This window comes from Siniperca chuatsi, linkage group LG11, assembly GCF_020085105.1.
Source record: "Siniperca chuatsi isolate FFG_IHB_CAS linkage group LG11, ASM2008510v1, whole genome shotgun sequence".
Classification (NCBI taxonomy): Eukaryota; Metazoa; Chordata; class Actinopteri; order Centrarchiformes; family Sinipercidae; genus Siniperca; species Siniperca chuatsi.
This window is the reverse complement of record NC_058052.1, coordinates 22,729,684-22,749,412: the sequence shown is the minus strand read 5'-3', so window position 1 is coordinate 22,749,412 and position 19,729 is coordinate 22,729,684. Positions and strand designations below refer to the sequence as shown.

General features: G+C 39.7%; 1 protein-coding gene across 3 annotated transcripts in view; it reads right to left on the bottom strand.

Moving 5' to 3' along the window:
- slc8a1b (solute carrier family 8 member 1b) overlaps positions 1-19,729 on the bottom strand; it is a 147,936-nt gene that overhangs the window by 16,749 nt on the left and 111,458 nt on the right. For all 3 annotated transcript variants that reach the window (XM_044214483.1, XM_044214484.1, XM_044214482.1), the window contains exons 6-7: positions 11,531-11,676; positions 8,920-9,019 (exon numbers count right to left, since the gene is read on the bottom strand). In XM_044214483.1, the coding sequence (XP_044070418.1) occupies positions 8,920-9,019; positions 11,531-11,676 (246 nt within the window). The remainder of the gene's footprint in view (positions 1-8,919; positions 9,020-11,530; positions 11,677-19,729) is intronic.

Below are 19,729 nucleotides of genomic sequence, written 5' to 3'. Positions count from 1 at the left end.
AATTGTCTGCAAAAAAGCCAACTCAGACACTGGAATTGTCCTTAGCTCGACTTATAACCATGATGATCTCATAACGAGACAGGCACTTTCCACAAATTTAGTGCAGCTGTTGACAGTTTGAGTGCTGACCTTCTGTTGTAAGTATGAAGTTACAAGACAGCCTGATATTTAAGTCATTAACCACAAGTCACAAACTAGATCCAGGCTGTCTGTTGTGCAGTTAATATATATTAGCATGGGTTAACACAAAGATTAATGTACTCTAATAGGGTCAGTAGTTTCCTCAGGGGTAACATACCTTGTTTAATGTTATTAAAAATAAATGTTTCCTTTTTCAGGGTGAGCACTTGGAACAAATCAAATCATCAAATCAAGGTCAGTGCGGAGAGCAATGGCCTCACCCACCGTTATGGTTTGGAACACACACACACACACACTTGGCAATGAATTATAAAACAAGACTCTACCTGAGTTATGTCACTTTTTACTTTCAGCAGCTCTCCTTCCCTCCCACACAGTCTGTTATGGCTGACTGGAGCCATTTCTCTCTCTGTCTGCTAATGTTTATATGTGCAATTTTATCGCAGTCTTGGTCTCTCTCTTTGGTCTCTTTCTTTTCATTTTCTGTTCCTGTATGTGTGGGCATTAATTCTGTGGGTGCCCCTCGTACACCCTTGGGGAAATCACAATGTGGGACCCTAGAAAATTGATACGTTTTAAATAAAATGTAAAAACACCATAGGTACAAGCTGTAGTGACGTTCAGTGACCAGTCATGTGTCATCAACACTAGTCAGTTGATGCCTGTGTTGAAAAAGCCTACAATGGTAGTGTGGATTGAATGTGCTTTATGGTCACGTAGTCACTAGTTTAAATATACTGATCCAGCAGCTGAGCATGTGTGTTTCACTAATCAGTTAATCAACCTAATATTATATGGTGATGTAATCATCTTTGTTTGGCTTTATACACATATATATTCATTTTTACCCCCAAAACGTGACTATCTCTCTCACACTCTCTCTGTCTCTCCCGTTTGGCTGATATTTCTATGTTTCCTCACCCCTCCTTCTCTATCTGCCTTTATTTCTTTCTATGCCTGACTTGCACACTCTGTTCTCCCCTTGTCTCTCTATTTCCATGCTCAGTTAGGCGTTATACTGATAAAGTAGTTATCCGTCTTATGTACTCTTTTCATCCTTGGTCACATTTTGTTGATATAGACTTTATATAATTGAATGTTCTCTGTCACTCTCTTACTTTATCCCTCTAAATCTCTTCATCCCTCTACAACCTTCTGTCACTCTCTGATTTAAACACACAAATAATAATACACACAAACTGGGCTTTGATGTGAACTGATGTGGCCAAACGAGCTCCTGTGCAGAAAGCCCCAGAGTTTCTCTAAAATGACCCTTCAATCACTTTCCATTACAGAAGAAGAGAGAGAGACTGGATAATTCACATCAGGCTTCATATGGCTAGCCACCGGGATTAACCTGGACAAACACACGCACACACACACACACACATATGCGATACAGACTGAATCTCAAATGGAGGCAAGATCATCACACACCCAGTGCACTGTGGGAAATATCACACACACGGTAGAGAAAGACAGCCTGTCATTCATCCATGCATCTTCAAACGTAGCCACAGTTTGTGTCTCTTGTTAGTGTTTTTTTGACACTGATGACTACATTCGAGCGCTAAAGTTGTCAAAAATAAAAAAAGTTACATTTTGAGAACCCGGCAGATCTTTTATCAAACCTCCATGCATTTATGACGACATGTTCATATTCTTCAAAGACTCTTCTGTCCTGTCGGCATGAAAAACTATTGTATTAAAATGTGAATTTTAACCACTTTCTCAAGATGTGTTCCTCCTTAACCAAACAAATACCACCTAACCACCAAACTAACAGGCACTGTCTGCAACTGTACTATGACTACTATTATGTCTATGACATGTGTGACTGATTGTGTGTGCGCGTATATGTGTTCATCTGTCAGAACTCATGCTGACATGTTAATATTCACGTTCCACTGGTCCTGTCATCCTGTCTGTCTCGAACACATATACACACACACACACACAAAAGCATGAAATAAAATCATTAATATAACTTTATCATTAAAAGCTTTGAAATGCTGACGAGCCAGTCTGGAACATCGTTTTATCCAGCAAGGACTGAAACTTATGTGACATCCTTGAAAATGCATCTGAATATGTTTTTGTCTCTTCTCTGTAAGACATTTTATAAACAGTTGTCACGCACAGTCCATCAGTGAATGAGCCAGTCAGCCTGTCTTTTGACAAGCCAATCAGTCAGTCAATAAATCAATTAAATAATCAGTCACTGAGTCAACCATTGATTGTCATTCACTGTCTGAAGGATGTGAATTACAGTTACAGTGCACAGCAAGGACAGACAGGTGATGACGTGAACTACAGTGGAATTAGAGTAACTGAAAAAGTGTATTTTTTTTGCAAATAGCACAACTGTTGCAATGCTTTGGCAAAAGTTCAGTTAGATATTAGCAGTAAGAAAAATTAAGAATAATGCCACCTTTATCCTTTAAATAAATCTGATACTTGTCCACAGAACACAGTAAAAATTACCACAGCATGTGCTCAGTCTACATATTTCTTCTCTTCCATATATTCAGGTGATGTTAATTGGCATGAAATCCTTGAGTGAACACAACTAATGTCAGCTACAGAAACGTCCATACTACTCTTCGATCAATGTTTTTCCTTGAATACCTACTACCTCTTTTACTTTTCTTCCTCACTCTCTGTCTTAACAATCCCTCTCTTCCTTGATCTCCTTTTCCTTGATTTTTTCCTTTGTCTGTGTCTTAGTCAAACAGTCTACTGTAGTTCAACAAGAATATGTTCTTTAAAGAAGACCATATTTTTGTGCATTTCGTTTGGTTAAATGGCAAAACTATGAAGTTAAAAACAATATATAAAAGCTACAAAGACTTGTACCACAACATTATTTTCAAGCATATTATGTATGCCATGTTGGTGTCTGGTACTGGGAAGTTGGCCCCTGGCACCTTCCTGATCACCTATGTACATCTGTCAAGTCATGAAAGACAGCGTCGGGGTCTGGTGTGTTGTCTGCCATGTCTCTCAGCCAAGTCATGGTAAGACTTTATGACTCTATGATCGCCTAATGTGACACAGTGACCATCTCAGAGGACAAATGTATTGTGTGATCCTTACAAAAAATGCTTTGTGGTGCTATAACAATGTCATGCCACTTCCATCTTTACTGCTGACAGTCAACAGTCATTCATACGACCCATTTAATTTGGCTAACTCAGACTGCTAACTCAGACTAGCTTCAGCTAAACTTCAGAATGCATTTTTTTTTTTTTTTGCAAAGAACAAGGACTGTTTTCCTCCCCCATCTCTTACAGTGTATTCACTTTAGGAAGGGATTGCAGGAGGAATTGCTACAGCAATCAATAACTCAACATATAGCCTTATCCTTTAAGGTACATATAAGAGGAAAGACTGCATACAATAAAAACAGAACCTTAATGCTCCTGAAAAATAACATGTAAATGACAACAAATGCATATAGGGATTCAAAACTATCACATTGATGAACACACACACAATCTCTCCCTGTCTCTCTGTGTTAGTTTATCTGGGGAAAGTTCTCCATTAGCCATGCAACAAACACAAGGAGACACACACAAGGTAAAACAGGTCAGTGTACACACACACACACACAACACCAGCACACTGACATTTCAGATGGCTTTAATGGCTGGCTAAATGCAGGTTTCTTGCTTTGAGATGAATATCATGGTCTCTGCAGCATTTTGCGTGCATGTGTGTACACATGTGCACGTCAGTGTAAGTGCCAAATTGGTCTTATGATGTGGTGACCAGAAGGTTAAATCTTGGCAGATTTTAAATGTCTTTTCATGGCTGCCATCTTAGTAGAAAAGCTGTTCCAAATCTTCCCCTAATTGAACTGATAAACTGATAATATTCATATATGAGGCCAAAATAATTTCTGGAGGGCCTTCTAAACATCAAGATCTTGATCTGACACTTCAGGCACTGACACTTAAGGATGAGAGAGACAATGAGAAATTCTAAATGTCTTTGGTCAAGAAGAAGGAATATTTGAGGCTCCTTTAAAGTGATTTTAATCTTGATTTTAATCTAATACGTTTGAGAGGAGACAAGAGTGTTAGGCAGGATGACAGAGGGAGGGAGAGTAAGATTGAAGCCAGAGAGAGAGAGAGAGAGAGAGAGATGAGATTAGATAAAACTAGCTTATCAGTGTGTATTAAACCCACCACCATATCAGTGACAGCCGCTCTGGACTTGTTCAACTCCTTGAACCAGCAGTGAGTGTCTGAAGGGATAAGCTGCCAAGTTACAGCGTGTCTCCATTTGGGCTTATTGTGTAAGTGTGTGTGTGTGGCTATATATGTGCACAATTTGTAAAATGTGTGTGTCAAATCCACATGGTGTGTCCACAACAACAGCACAAGATCTCCTCGAACAGGTGTCTGAGATTATTCCTATTTTGTTAAAAGATTAATTGTCCTTCATCAAAATCATTTCCATCCTTTACTCAATCCCCTTTTCTTTTCCCACCTTCCATGCAGTAATGAGAGCTGTTTTAGCTCATTATCCTTCTGTGTTGTGGCAAGATTTTTAGTTATCCATCAAAAAGTATTTTTTTTTAATGGGTGTAAGGTCAGTTTCCATACTCTTTTTTCCTCTTGTTTTTGCTCTTTTTCCTTTTCTTTTCTTCCTTATTTCTCTCTCTCTCTTGCCTTCCTTCCTTTCAGTAAATTAAGTCATTGTTTGAGATGTTTTGTTATCAGAATAGTCTGTCCCCTGGTCTCTTATCTTAGCTTCACCTTACCCTTTCTCTCTTTTTCTCCTCTACCTTCAACCTTCTTCTTCTCTTATCTCCAGCACCCACCTGCTCATCCATTCATCAATCTATCCATCCAATCATCCATCCATGAGGGAGAAACAACTAGATCCACGCCAAGAGGAGGTGACCCTGGCCTGGCCTTATGTCACAGCCAGGCCCCCTCATTTCCTCCGTACGCCTCCATCATGGGCTCAACACATTTGTATTCCACAGGAGAAATAATTAATCTTTGACCTTCCTCCTATGTCTGGTATTAAGTGGGGGAGCATGGAGACAGAGTGTGGGAGAAATGGAAAGAGAGGCAGTGCAGCAAATGGGGCAAAGTGAAATAGAGTAAAGATGTGATAGGGTTGGGACAATCTCGACGGACAAACCCACATGAAGTCATTTTATGCACCAATATCTTTGCTGATTAAACAGTAATCAGCAAACATAAGAAGACATAAATCATGGCGAGTTAAATTCATTTTTACTGTACATTGAATAGGGCTTACTCTGCAATCTGACCACAATCCCTACTTAAGCTAAACACAATTGGACTGTCATCTCAGTTCTTCTTTGGTGTACATATCAGTAAAAGGCATCAAGAAACATCCCAATATGAGCATCACACAGTATTAAACATTCATATACTGTAGCTTGTTTTAACTGTGTTTAATTCTGAAAAATCACAGCATTTCTCTTGGGAAAAAAAATGAGCCTTGTGTTTTCAGGCGTTGCAACGAGGTTACTCGGTGCATAAATTGGAATTTGTTCTAAGTTCACCAAATTAACTGAGCCAAAAGAGGAAAACTCCAGGGTTCAAATAAACACTTTACAAACATGCTGGGTGTGAATGAGTCTGTAGTAAAACCCAGACTATGGGAGCTGGTGGTAATGATCACATGCGTAATTCATTTCAGATTGATCCCAGCTCCCTGCACCTCTAACCAAACCTCTGTTTCTACATGTCATCTTTGTTGTTGAGTCCCAATTACGTACTGCAGATTCTTACTACACACTGTGTACTATATACTAATTTTCATAGTATACAAAAAAATGAATGTACTTCAACACCTCTCTCCACCTTTGTTTTCCTACTCTCTCAGCTCACACCAGATCTTTCTCCATGCTCTCGTTCCCATCCTCAATGAACAAAGAGAACAGATAAATGCGCTAGCAATGTGTTCCTACCCTAATCAGTCGCTTCACAGTTGGATGTCTGTCTATCCAATCAGCTGCCAGTTTAATCTGTAAGCATCCAATCAGCTTTCACTTTGAACTCCCAGCTTGAGGTTTAAAGGCCCTGAAAAACCAATCACCCCCCAGTTTGATCTGGTTTTGATTTGGCTTGTCAACTTCTTGTGTTTGTGTTTGTGTGTGTGTGAGATCGTATGTGTGCTACCGTTGACCCGTTCCAGTTTACAGGCATATCATGGTAAAGCCATGGAATATTCAGTCGCTGTGTGAATATAATCTAATGAAACTGAGTGTGTGTGTGTGTGAGAGAGAGATTCCGTGGAAACTGCACTCACTGCCTTTTTACAGCTCTCTATTTATCACACACACAGCACTCTGTCAGCCTAGACAAGCTAATCCTAGATAAGAGAGCGAAGACAGGCCTTTTCATTAATGGCATCAGCTCGCCAACAAAGGCTGGCTGACAGGCTGGCTAACTAAAGCACAAACAACACACACACACACACACACACACACACACACACACACAAGATAAAGTTATTTGAAGGCACTAAAGTGATTGAGCAGGCTATAGACAAACAATGCTCTAATAGAAACACAGTTTCAAAGACAGCAGCAGCAGCAAATATATATGTGTCCAATTCACAGCGATTATCTGCATTACTTTCATATAAAATAAACACCAAACAAATGTCAAATATATAAATATTTTGCTTTGCCTTTCTTCAAAGTCACACCCACCCATTTCTGCTCTCTTAGGGTTCAAAACAGATTCCCTAACAATTGTCCCATGTGCAACAGTATTGTATAGTACAGTAACAGTACAGTATAGTATTGTAATGATAATGAAATAATAGTGTAACTACTGGAGTAATAATGATAAAACTTATCTCAGTGTACTGTATAGCTAAATTACACAACTGACAGTTATATGAGAAGATTGATACTACTTTCATATCTGTCCAGTAAATATAAGGCTACAGCCAGCTGATGGTTAGCTTAGCATAGCATAAAGCAGGAAACAGGGGGTGGAAACAGCTAGCCTGCTGTCCAAGATAACAAAATCACGTTATATCTCGTTTGTTTAATCTGTACAGAGCAAAAAAAATAAATTTGCAGTGTTACGGGAGGTTATGTTCCGGACTATTTCTTGGCTGGGAGAAGTAACTTCCTGAAATCTCAGCTGGTTGCCTGGCAACCTCACGCTGACGACAAGACTTCAGACTTCAAGTTACTGCTCCTGGCGAAGAAGGTAGGCGGATATTGCTACCTTAAGACAGAGCCAGGCTAGCTGTTTCCCCCTGTTTCCAGTCTTTATTCTAAGCTAAACGAACAGGCTGCTGGCTGTAGCCTTATTACTTTATAGATGAGAGTGGTATTAATCTACTTATCTAACTCTCGGCAAGAAAGCAAATACGCGTATTTCCCAAAATGTTAAACTATTCCTTTAAGTTATTAAGCCAAACCAAGGTGTGCAGTAACACAGGTTACAAAAGCTTCATATTTGCTGTTCTTAACACAAAATCCACAGAGGAAGTGGTGTGTTGGAGTATGGAGTGAACAGAAAAGGAGCGCCAACCATAGAAACTCAGACCTCAACGGTAAATCCAAAAGGAGAGAGATGGACAAGAAATACAGCTTATCACTGTTGGATTGACTGTTGTGAATTTTGAAGCAGAACCACCACGGCAGTGATAACCTTCTGCTATTCAAAGTAGTGCTTTCTCTGTTTTCTCTCTTTTCCATTGATGAGCTGCAGTAATGTTGTCCTGCCTCCAGAGGGCAAGTTACCACTACTAACCAACGAACTGTGAAGATTCTGCAGTGAAACATAAAAAAAAAGAAAAAACAGTTTTCTCTCTTGTCCCTTTTCTCTCTGCCAATCTCTCTTTAACCAGCTTACTTGTTGCATGAATTCTGTCTATCTCTTGTTCCCATTTTCATAGCCTACTCCTACTTTGTCTTCATACATGCATTCTTTTATTCCATGCGTTATATTTCTCTTTATGCATGCATTCATGTTTTCCCACTGCACGTTTCTCAATGGCTTTTTCACAATGCATACATTCTCTCTCTCTCTCTCTCTCTCTCCCTCCATCAATCTCTGCATAATACATGGTCTCTCTCTCACACCAGGTTTCCTTATCACTGTTCACGTGTATGATCTCTTTCTCCCACTCCATGGGACATTAACATCATCGTGGCTTATAACAGACCTTGACAGTGGCAAGATTTTAGTGTTTAATATTCGACTCTTTCTCTACCCCTCTCTATCCCACATAAACACACACACATATATATACACACACACATCCTTGTTCTTCTGTCATTGTGGAGGCTGAAAAACACACAATCGCTCCCACAATTGCTCTCAACATAATCTCCCATCTGGTCAGTGTTTGTCTGTCCAAACCATCAAACCAGGCCAGTCCACTTTCCAGTAACCATTAAAAATCAGAAACACACACACACACACACACACACACACTTGACTTGAGTTCACCCCACTTCATTTTACACACAATAAGCCATTATGTGATGCAATCGGCATTATTAAAGTAGCAAACAACACATGCACACACATACAACATAAGATTTCTGAAATGTTTTGTTATATTGATCGTTAGAACACAACAGAGCAGAAGACCACATGGAGCTCAACAGAGCATGAAACTGCAGCTGTTCATACTAAAAAGAATTTATATGCCTGCTTCTTCACACCACCTCAGATGACTCCACTAAATTCAAAGTTAAACGCCTGAATTATTAAACTGATACATAGTCAGTACACACACACATTTCTCCACTGGCCTTACCTGCGCTCACAGTGATGGCTTCTATGAACTGGTCTCTCCAGCTGTTTGTTCCTACCAGCAGAGCCAAGTTGGTCTTCTTTATCAGCTTGTCCACTGTGTTCTGCCAAAGGACAGAGGAATAATAATGGTTAGATGGGAGACAACAGCCTGTTCACTAATAGCTCAAGATCCCATTTCATTTCATAAAATCATTTATTTGTGAGAATTAGCCATTAGCCATTTGTTTCGCGTTAGAAATCTGTTAGATTTCTTTACTCCATAAAACAGAAAACTGGCACAGTCTTTTCAGAGCAAACACAAAAGTTTTCTGGAGAAGTCAGTTGCAAAGCGGCCAGGTTGGGCAGGCAAATATGGGGTTTATAGGAAATGCGGTCTTACATTGAGAAAAATAGCACTACTATACAACTTAACAGAGACAATTAATTTGATAATGATATGTTGATATTCAAAAATACTTAACTCCTTCACATACAGTTTTCCCCCTTAAATAACTTTAAGGCGTGTTTCCTTCCTTGTCTCCTTCATTCCTAATATTTATATTTCTTTGTTGTTTTCTTCAAAAGGAAGAAACTATGAGATAGAGATAACACACAAACACTCATGCACACACATCGCACACTAATTAGTGCAGCAGTGGGGATTGCGCTCTCCTTTTCTCTCCACTTCAGAGGGAAACTGGGATGCTAATTGTGTTGAAAGGAGCTTAGGGGTGTAAATAATGCCTCGCTGCTGCTGTGGACACACATGCACACGCACAACTAGCTTTACTCTGCCTATTGTGTGCGAAGTGTTTATTTAACCGTACTCGGCTAGGTTTTTGTAGTACCGTCTTTCAAATTCTGTGTAACGCTGTTATTTTTACCTCCCTTGCTTTCTTTCTCTGTTCCTCTGTCAGTTCATTACATTTTTTTAAGGTTATTGATGATGAGAAAGTATGTATGAAAAAGTATATTTATATAATAGAGCAAATTCAAATGCATTCATTAAATAATATTGGCAGCAATCTGGGGTTTCGTGCTGGCTATAATAAAGGTTGTAAAATAGCTTTCCCTTAAACCCCCAAAAATGATTAACTCCTCTCTGTATGTGTCTCTGTCTCACTAGCTGCTGGAACATGAGCTTTGAGGACTAAAGCTGTAATCAAACTGAATGCAAAGTTTATTTTAGGCAGCATATTTGTAAAGTTAATGGAAAGACAGTGGTAGATGTGAATTCATCCTGAGCGCCATGAATTGAGGTAAAGACGCGACACTGTGCTCCTTCCCATTACAACTTCATTTCATAAACATACATAGGCAAGAGGAAAAGGTGAGGATCTGGGGTTCCAGGTGAGATCTGAGATCAATCAGAGGCTGATTTGTCACACAAACACACAGGCAAACTCCACACACACATGCTCGGTCTGTACATTGCTTTTTAGCTACTGCTAAGGTCTGTACACTCAGTATGTTGGCTTTTTGGGGTGAATATAAAGGGACTGAAAAAACAAGTCCAGCCGCCAAATTTGAGTGAATGAACCCAAGGCAAAAAAATGTGTTGTTTACCTGTCCTGTGTACGCATTGTTTCATTTTGTTGATTGGGTAATCATTGACAATAAATTCACTTAGATTTGAAAGGAAACTTTCAACTTCCAAGTAAACTTTCTATTAATGCAACATTTCCTTTTTCTTCTTCAATCTGTTATGTCAGACACTCTCTCACTGTTGTACAGCACTATCAGCTAATGGGCAGTGCTTCAGATAACTATAGGATCCACTTCCATGCCCACACACACACACACAATTTAATGTTTTGTAATGTACAAAACTACTTGACAAAGTATAGCATCCTGTGAAGTGGTAAGCTATTACTGGGTGTTATTAAGTGTCTGTCTAGAGTGAGCGTGTAGGTGGAACGGCAGCAAAGAACATGCATTAGTACACACACTCACACAAATACAAAATGTAACATGGATGGTAATTATATCCACGCTTGTCTTGAATCTGTGTGGGAGGGAGAGCAAGGAGAGCAAGAAAAGGACGCACACACAATCATTACACATTTCCTGTATGTATTGAAAAGGTAGGGAGAGTATGGTATGTGAGGGTGGTGATTTTGTTTTGTTGGTGTGCACATGTGTGCATAAGTGTCTTACATACATCAGTAACATACGATGTAAATATTGTTTTAATCACAGTAGACTGTCCTTCATGTGTGCTGTATCTTAGTGATGTTTCAGTGTTTCCATCCCCAGTAATGATTCATAGTGTTTACTGATATGATTCACTGTCTTAAAACAGATTACCTTTGTGTAATGAAATCATCCAATTGTTCAAGGTCGTCGTAGCACCTGTAGTTATTTTTGAAGTCACTTGATTTGGTGGTTCTGGAGAGCTAGAGTAAATTTACCAAAAGTGCCACTAAAATACTGATTCTTGGAAGCGCAAATGTCATGAGAAGTACGCTATCAGACACAGACATGCCTGTGCTCAGACAAAGCTTGACTTAGACTTCACATTAAAACATGTGCTCCTGTCATCTCTGCCAGATTGATTAACCTCCAATCAGGCCTGTAACTTTATTTTATTTATCTGACCCCACACACACACACACACACGCTCCCTGCCTTACCTTGAACTCATATGATTCCTCTATGATGACCTCCAGTTTGACGTGGTCTCCCAGCATGGGACGGCCCATCTCAGCAATGCGCCGTTCCTCTTCATCTTTTCCCGCCAGCGTCTCTTCTTCCTCCTCCTCTTCCTTCTGCTGTTCCTCTGAAAACACCACAAGACAACAACGGCGGTGTTAGAACAGGACCGCAGCAGGCCTTGCAGACTTACTTTTATGTCATTTTATTTCACCAGGATAATTCACTAATTCAGTATCAATACTGCTTTCCAGGTAGTCCTGAGTGTATACCTTAAAACAAACAAAATACAAAAGACAGTTAAAAAGCATATAAAACAGACCAATCAGGTGATGGCAATGTTGTAAGTATTGGGGAATAATTAGACAGATAGACCAGCAGAGAAAGTAGTTGAGCAGAAGTAAAGTAGAAAGTGAAACTATAGATGAAGAGTGTAGAAGAAAAATTATATAATGCCCACCAAAAGATGCAGGAACTCTTTGTGACACTCAAAAAAATATGTCATCTCTTCAAGTTTTAACAAAGTCAGACAATTGGCACCTGAGACATTTGTATTAAAGATGTAGACACTTACAGCAGCCCTACTGGGCCAGTAATTTTCAATTTCGATCAGTTGTTATGGACTCGACAGTGTGGGAATAATACATTTTAATGTGTAATGACATCATCCATTTGGCCACTACAATTATTTAAAACTCTGGAGTACAGTGCTTCTTTATTATTACACTAAAACCAAACCATAAGCAACTAAGATACCAAGTTTTGGGTGATTTGTCTTTCTTTATGACACCAGCGCTATCAAGAAACTCCCTTCCCCCTTTTCTTTATGGTGTGTGTGTCATTAATTGAGATTCACTGCAGAACTTGAACTTACTGCTGGGATCAGAGAGAGAGAGAGAGAGTGGGAGAAATACAGAGAAAGGGAAAGAAAGAGAAAGGCCATGATCAAATTCTCCATGGGGGAACGGTTAGCCTTGCTATTGCCTTCCATTATAATACAGTGCATTGTGCGTCTCCATAAACTCACTGGTCATTTGTTCCCCTCAGAGTTGAGTTACAGCATGGAGCTTATAGCTCACTCGCACACGCACATAAATGCAAATTTCTGCCAGGAGCATTTTCGTCAAACTTTTACTCCATCATAAGCAAGAAGCACAGTTTGGCATTGTGGCTCCCCGCCCATCCATAAAGCACGAGATCTGAAGGCAAGAAAAGCAGCAACCAAAGCCTCCAGCCACAAACAAAACAGAAGTCCTTAAAGTCTAACTGAAATGAAATTGCATGTTTTTTTTCTGCTACAGCATCCATGTCTGCTCTGTAAATCACATGTCCTCTACATTGAAAAAATGATATTTGTTATATTTTTGGCTAATGGTTAATGCATAGTTAATGCTTTCCAACATTAACCAGTTGGAACAATAACTAATCAGTGATTAAAGTTGATCAATTAAAATAACTAATTGAATGTCCTGTGATGGTATGCATTGATGCAAAGGTTACTGCATGATGGGTTACCAGAGAATTTAAAGAGACCACCTGATTTGACAGCAAGTAATCAGCTGTAAAATTTTAGACAGGAGGTCACACACATCACATTAATGATAATATTAGAATCAATCAATCGTAGTTCAATCAAAAGCTATTTAATAGCCTGTATATTGTACCTGTTGTTTGTTTTACATATTACACACAGATTCCAATTACGAAAATTTAAAATTCTTCAAATGACTCCCAAAACGACAAATATGACTGTTGGAGAGTATCAGTGACAGGTGTACCGGATCTTCGTCGTCATGGTAACAATAATAAACACGTGGTTTATGTTGTGAAACGGTCGCAGTTTGGTTAGGTTTAGGCACCAAAACTACTTGAGTTAGGTTTAGGAAAAGATCATGGTTTGGATTAAAATAAGCTAAGCCTCAAAATAAGTTAAAATAAGTCAGCGTTGACTTTTGGTTTCACACAGGACACTAACAGCGGTCTCCTGGGTGAAAGTCCTGTTTGACCCATCCATCGTCGAATATGAATCAAGATTTTGTTACTGCATTGCCTATATCCCGCCTCAAATGTTTTCAGAAACACATTTTAGTGTACTGTTTCGCTGTAATTTGAGATAGTTTGTGACCAAGCCTCCATTTTTTTCCTGTTGAAGATGGACCAAGCACCGCCCCAATTTGCATGTGTCGCTCAGCACGTTTCATTGCTCTGATTGGTTGTAGATCTTTCCAATCGCATCCAGAGCGATTTTGGTCTGCGCCCGTTGATAACACCCATTGGAAATCGAAAACGAACTGGTTCCGGACTAATATGCATTTGTGAATTAGTCTGGCAATGCCAGGCTACCTCGGCCCGCTCTTTATACTACCTCACCTGACTTCCTCCTTTGCTCCCGTCATAATTACAGCCACTAGAGGTCGCCGCCTAACAATAAACGTAAATATGGATCATAATAAGCTGCTTGCACAGATGACTTAAATACAGTATTTTTGGGGAGGATGGTCTGTAAAATCACAAGAGAACATTTTCACTTGGTGCAATTATATCTCCCATGCCCTTCATGGTTCCCCTTTAGTTAACTTGAATTCACAAAGAATTAAATTTATACGCACACACATGCACAAACACACACCTTTACACACTATGTAATGGTGATTTAATGAACTCATTTAACAGCCTACACTAAGCTTCATGTGGGATGAACATGACCGGGCAGTATCCTTGTTAGCTACACGGTGTGTAGCCCTCGGTGTGTGTTTGTGTGTGTGTGTAAATGGACCTGACAGAGGTTGAATGTTGCAGGGTAAAATGCTGCTTCCTGCCAAAGCTGCTGTCTGTACCATTTATCATTTTGATTTTTTTCCCCACTGGTGTCCTTCTCTCTGCTCCTTTGCAGCTCAATTCAATTAAATATAATTCAGTGTGCTTTACAGCCAGAGCACATACACACAAATGTTGCTTTACATTGGGAAATCATCATTTAAGGATAATTCAATTTATTTCCAAATTGGGTCCTTTTTCCTACTTTAACTCTTAATACCTGTATATACTGTATCTTTAAATAGGCGGACAAAAAAATGTGAGGACAGAATCTACCTCTACCCTATCCCAAAATATCTCTCTCTTTGTTACATAACTGTTTCTAACCCCTTTGCCTTCTTAATCTTTATTTTCCTTTTGATCTACCTTCTGTCATCTCATCCTCTTTGTCACTGCCTCTCAGTATTAAAACCTCCAATTTGTATTCATCCTTCTCTCTCTGCCATTCTTTCTAATTCCTTCTTTCCCTCTTTCCTGATATAGTTTCACTTCAAATGAGCTTCGGCAAACTGCAAACCAACAAAGAGCATATTACTAATTCAGTTAGCAACCCGTAGCTGTCAAAATAATACTGCTGCCTAGGTATTTTCACTGTGAACAAATGAGTCGAATCAATTGGTAGCATCTCTCTCTCATTAGTAATGTCATTAGTTCTTTTTAAATTTAAGAGCCCCCCCTAAAAAAAAAAAAAAAGAGGATTATTAATTATTTGTTTTCTAGTCCATTCCTCTTGGATGACCACCTTTGTATTTTGGGTAGACATAATATCCTGGTCGTCATCCTGCGCAAATCTTGACTTCATATCACTAAATCATTAGTTATTGCTTTGTCACTCTTTCCCCCTCTTTGTTTATGTTTCTCACGTCTGAATTTGGGATAAGATAATGCATGTACTGTAAAAACACCAACTGCTTCTTGGTATAAATAAAAAATACAAGTCGGGACTTAGACATATAAATTATCAGCAGTTTAAGAAAAAAAAATTAAGTTGTGCCAACAAACCAATTGTTTCTTGTTTCAACAGAAGTGAGTGAGTTCTGATAACTTAGAATCTTAGCTGTGATTCATTGTGGATAACATTTCTCCTTTAAAATGTCTCAGCTCCCTGTACTCTTTCTACATGAGGAACTTTAGTCATACGTGTCATGTCAGATATTCTGGTCTAAAAGTGGCTGCTAGCAGTACAGCAAACGCTGTAACAATTAGATAGCTTCAGAAACCCCCCCACACCTGTCCCACGTTAGAATTGGTCTGACCCACAATCCAACACTGACACCCACTTTACACACTTTACAGGTGTGCAGAGATGGGAAAGGAGCCAGGGTTTGAACTTCTCTTTGAACTCTTTTTTTCATTCTTTACTCAACTATTCCTGGCACTTTTTGTGTGTACAAGAAAGTACAACACAATGAATGTCTTCCAGGAGAGACTGTTTAAAAATGTATGCCATTATCCCAATGTTTAAACATGGCCATTCGGAACCCGGTCCTTAGAATTAAGCCTAAATAGAAACAAAAAATTCCAAGTGGGTACAATGTACAGATTTAGCATAAATGAACAGAGATGGAAATGTAAAGATATGTACAAACTCAAAACTTTGGATGGGAAGTTAAACTGTCTAGTTTTCTTTAATTTTGATACATTTGATTAAATATTGAGTTTGTTTTTTAGTTTAGGAAGTGTGTCTGTGTATTTTTCTGGATGAAACATGGGTCAATATGTGCTGACAAGAGGTAGTATGTGTGTGTGTGTGTGTGCACACACGTGTGTGTGCGCGAGTGTGTGTGTGTAGTGTGTATGTGGGCTTTCACACCTTGTCATGCTTTGATAGAGTCCCTAAGACAACAGGGAGAGGTGGGGAAAGAACGAAGGACTGGGGGAGTGACTCCATAGGTGGAGGAAAAAGGGTAAATAGGAAAGAAAAAAAAATCGACAGAGAGGAGAGGAGAGGATTTTTGCACTCTGTCATGTTTGATGGATTCAGCTTCCATCAGAGGAGGCAGAGGAAGAGGAGGGAAGAGGAAGAGGGAAGGGGAGGTACCTTTACAAACTGTCAACATATAAAGACAAGAGGAGGAGCAGGGGGGTGAAACTTCTGCACTGTGTCAAGGAGGAGATGAGCAGATGGAAGGAGAAAGAAGACAGGGAGAAGACAGGAGAAGACACAGTCTTTGACAGGATTAAACAGTACATCAGGGGGCAAGGCGAGGAGGAGGAGGAGGAAGAAGGAGCTGTTACACTGTCACACTTTTGGAGAGTCCCATAGGAGGAGACAGAATAGGAGCAAGAGGAGAAAACTTTTAACTAGTCTTGTCTGTCCACATTGGAGGAGAAGAGAGGAGAGGTGAGAAGAAAACAAAAGGAGGAAAGGAAGATGGAATGAGAAGGAAGAAGAGGGGGTGAGGACACAGATGAGAAGGAAGATGGTAGAGAAGGAGTTGGAACAGGAGATGGAGGAGACGAGAGGATAGGTCAAACAGGTGTGAGAAGAGGATGGGGAAGGAATACATAATGAGAATGAGAAGAGGAAGGTGAGAAGGATGATGGGGAAGTGAAAGAGGAGGAGGAACAAGAAATAATGAGGATGAGGAAGAGAAGAAAGGCAACAAAAAAGAGAAAAAGGAAGAAGAGGGAGTATGAGAAGAGAGGAGAGCAGAGGATGAAAATGAGGAGGTATATGAGGAAGAAGATGGTAGAAAGGGTGTTGGAAGACAAAGAGTAGGAGGAGGAGGTAAGGATGAGGATGAGGAAAAGAAGGTGATAGATGAAGAGCTACATTTGAGAAGGAAGCAACCCTGTCTCCTAGAAATTATGTTTATATACAACTACATTAACTAACAGCAAATATGAGATTTATACTTAAATTACTACTATAATTAATTAAACAGATAAAATAAACAAACAACAATGACATTAATTTCCAATGATCATCAACCATTGCTAATGTAAATGTTGCTCACTCATATCTGCACATTACTGTGATGCAAATAAATTTATTTACATTGTTTGGTGAGTTGTACTGATTAAAGACAGACTTAATGATACTGTTTCACAACACCTCATTAAAATGTATTACTAATGTTGTTTACTGTTACTGTAAACATCATAACAGAGGGTTCAATGAGTTTGTACAGTACAGAGATGTCTATGAGTGTATATTCTAATGATAAACTAACTATGGAGAGACCTTGGTGAACACACACACACACACACACACACGCAGACACCGACTGGCATGATAAACAGAGCATCATGTCTCCCATTAGTCTATGTTGTTTTGGCACATGCATACTTAATGGAAGGGTTAATAATTATGTTATATACTACTGCATAACTAAACATGCACATGCTCACACACACGAGGCAGAGAAAGGATATAAGGAGAGGACAGGACATTGCTGTCAGACTAAATCTGTGACATATACTGTATTCACACACAGGCACATATGTGCGTGTGTGTGTATGCATCTGCGTGGTTACATGTTTCAATGTATGGTACACAAATGTATATTGTGTGTGTCTGTGCATGTTTGATACGGTGTGTGTGTGCGTGTGTGTATTAGGACATGGGGTCATCACCCTCTGCAGGGCGGGTGTGTTTTCAGCTGGTTTCCCTCTCAGCACTCTTTCTTCTTCACGCTGCACTGTCTCCCACCCGGATAACTGACGGAGGTTCACAGGCTGCAGTGAACTCTCCTCTGCCTCCTGCTGTCCTGAGGCTCCTCTGGACCAAATCAAAAACCTGCAATATCACAGGGTCATCTGGAAACTTCTAAAGCCTCCAGTGAATCCAGCTTTACCTCCAGAAAAAAACAAACAAACATGAAATACATGATCGCCCAGAACACCTTTCAAGAGGGGAGCCAAAGATGCAGTTTCGTTCTTTAAAGAAGACAAATCCACCCTACATATCCTCAACAACACTGTTAGATGGATATCTGTCTCAACCTGCAAATACTAAACCTCTAGCTCCGCCTGCAAAAACAAACCCAAGCTGGATACAAGTTCACACCTGCTCTCTGGAGGTTGTTGAAAGGCACTCTAGGACATGAAGAAAGACTCTGCCAGAAATAGAGGAGGATGAAATAGGTTAATGGAAAAGTAAATCACAAGCCTTTTCATTCTCTCCTGAACAATTGTGAACTTGCAGCAGCTTTATAGCTACATTTCATCATGAATTATTTGTGGGGAAGCAGATTTGGGTGATAAAATATACTTTAAAAGGATACACATGCTCTGAGCTCTTGGTACGTTCATTTAAATAAGAGAAGCTTTTAATAGTTCATTCAGCGCTGCTACCAGTAAAAGGTTTGTTTCTTTTCTGCCTTTCCTGTTCTCAGTAAAGTCATACTGCTACAAGAGGAATGACTGAACTACACTGTTTCCCTTCCCATCTTTCTAACTGCACGATGTGTAGCTCCTCATATCAGTATAGCACATGTCAGATCCAGTGCTTGTTTAGTCAGTACATTAATCCTGTCAACCTCCGTTGCTTCCAGCGAAATGAAGCAATGAAAATTAAACAACCCCCCCTCTAGAAAACAATATCAGGCTTTTATCTCTGGCCCAGAGGCACTTCACTAAAACATGAAGTACGGGTTTGACAGATGAAACGGGACCTCACTGGATTACAATAACAAAAGCTGACTGTGTTCTCTCATTCTTACACTCCCTGAATGTTAAAGCAGTTTTCTGGAATTTTTATCTGAAGGTACAATTCACACATTAAATCAACATTAGAGAGTGAATGTGCCTCTTTTGGTCAGTTTTCAGCTGCAGTCTCTGGGGCAGGATGCTTAAAAGCCTATTTGAAATATGTGGGATAGTGCCAAAATGCATTAAGTCAATTCTACGTTCAAGAGTCTCTCTTCAGTGCTTTCTGTGGTGAGAAATGGTTACCTTTGAAAGTTATAGGGCAGCTATAGTATTTAGTTTGAAAATTATTACGTTTTTCCCCCCAAATACAAGACTCCGGACTACACACGCAGACGACGTATATGATGTATATTGATGACAAAAGATTTGAGAAAGCACAAAACTAAATTCTGAGTGCTACTCAGTCTGCAAGTCAACATTTGAGAGTGCACAGGCACGGACTCGGAAGAGCAGAATCTGTTTTAAGCATGCAATCCCTATAATGCGTGAGCCTGTTTCTGAGTCTGCTCTCTCACTTTTATCCAGCTGTCTTGCAGCTTCTGAGCACTTGAGATCACACAAGGTAGGTAGCCACAGGACACACCCACATCCGGATGTCAGGGTCATGTCTTTTTCAAGGTTCAAGTCTGCACAAGGAAAATAGTCAGCTTGTGAACATATTGCTCCTCTGTAAGGAGAGATTGGTGACTATAAGACTGTTTAGGACA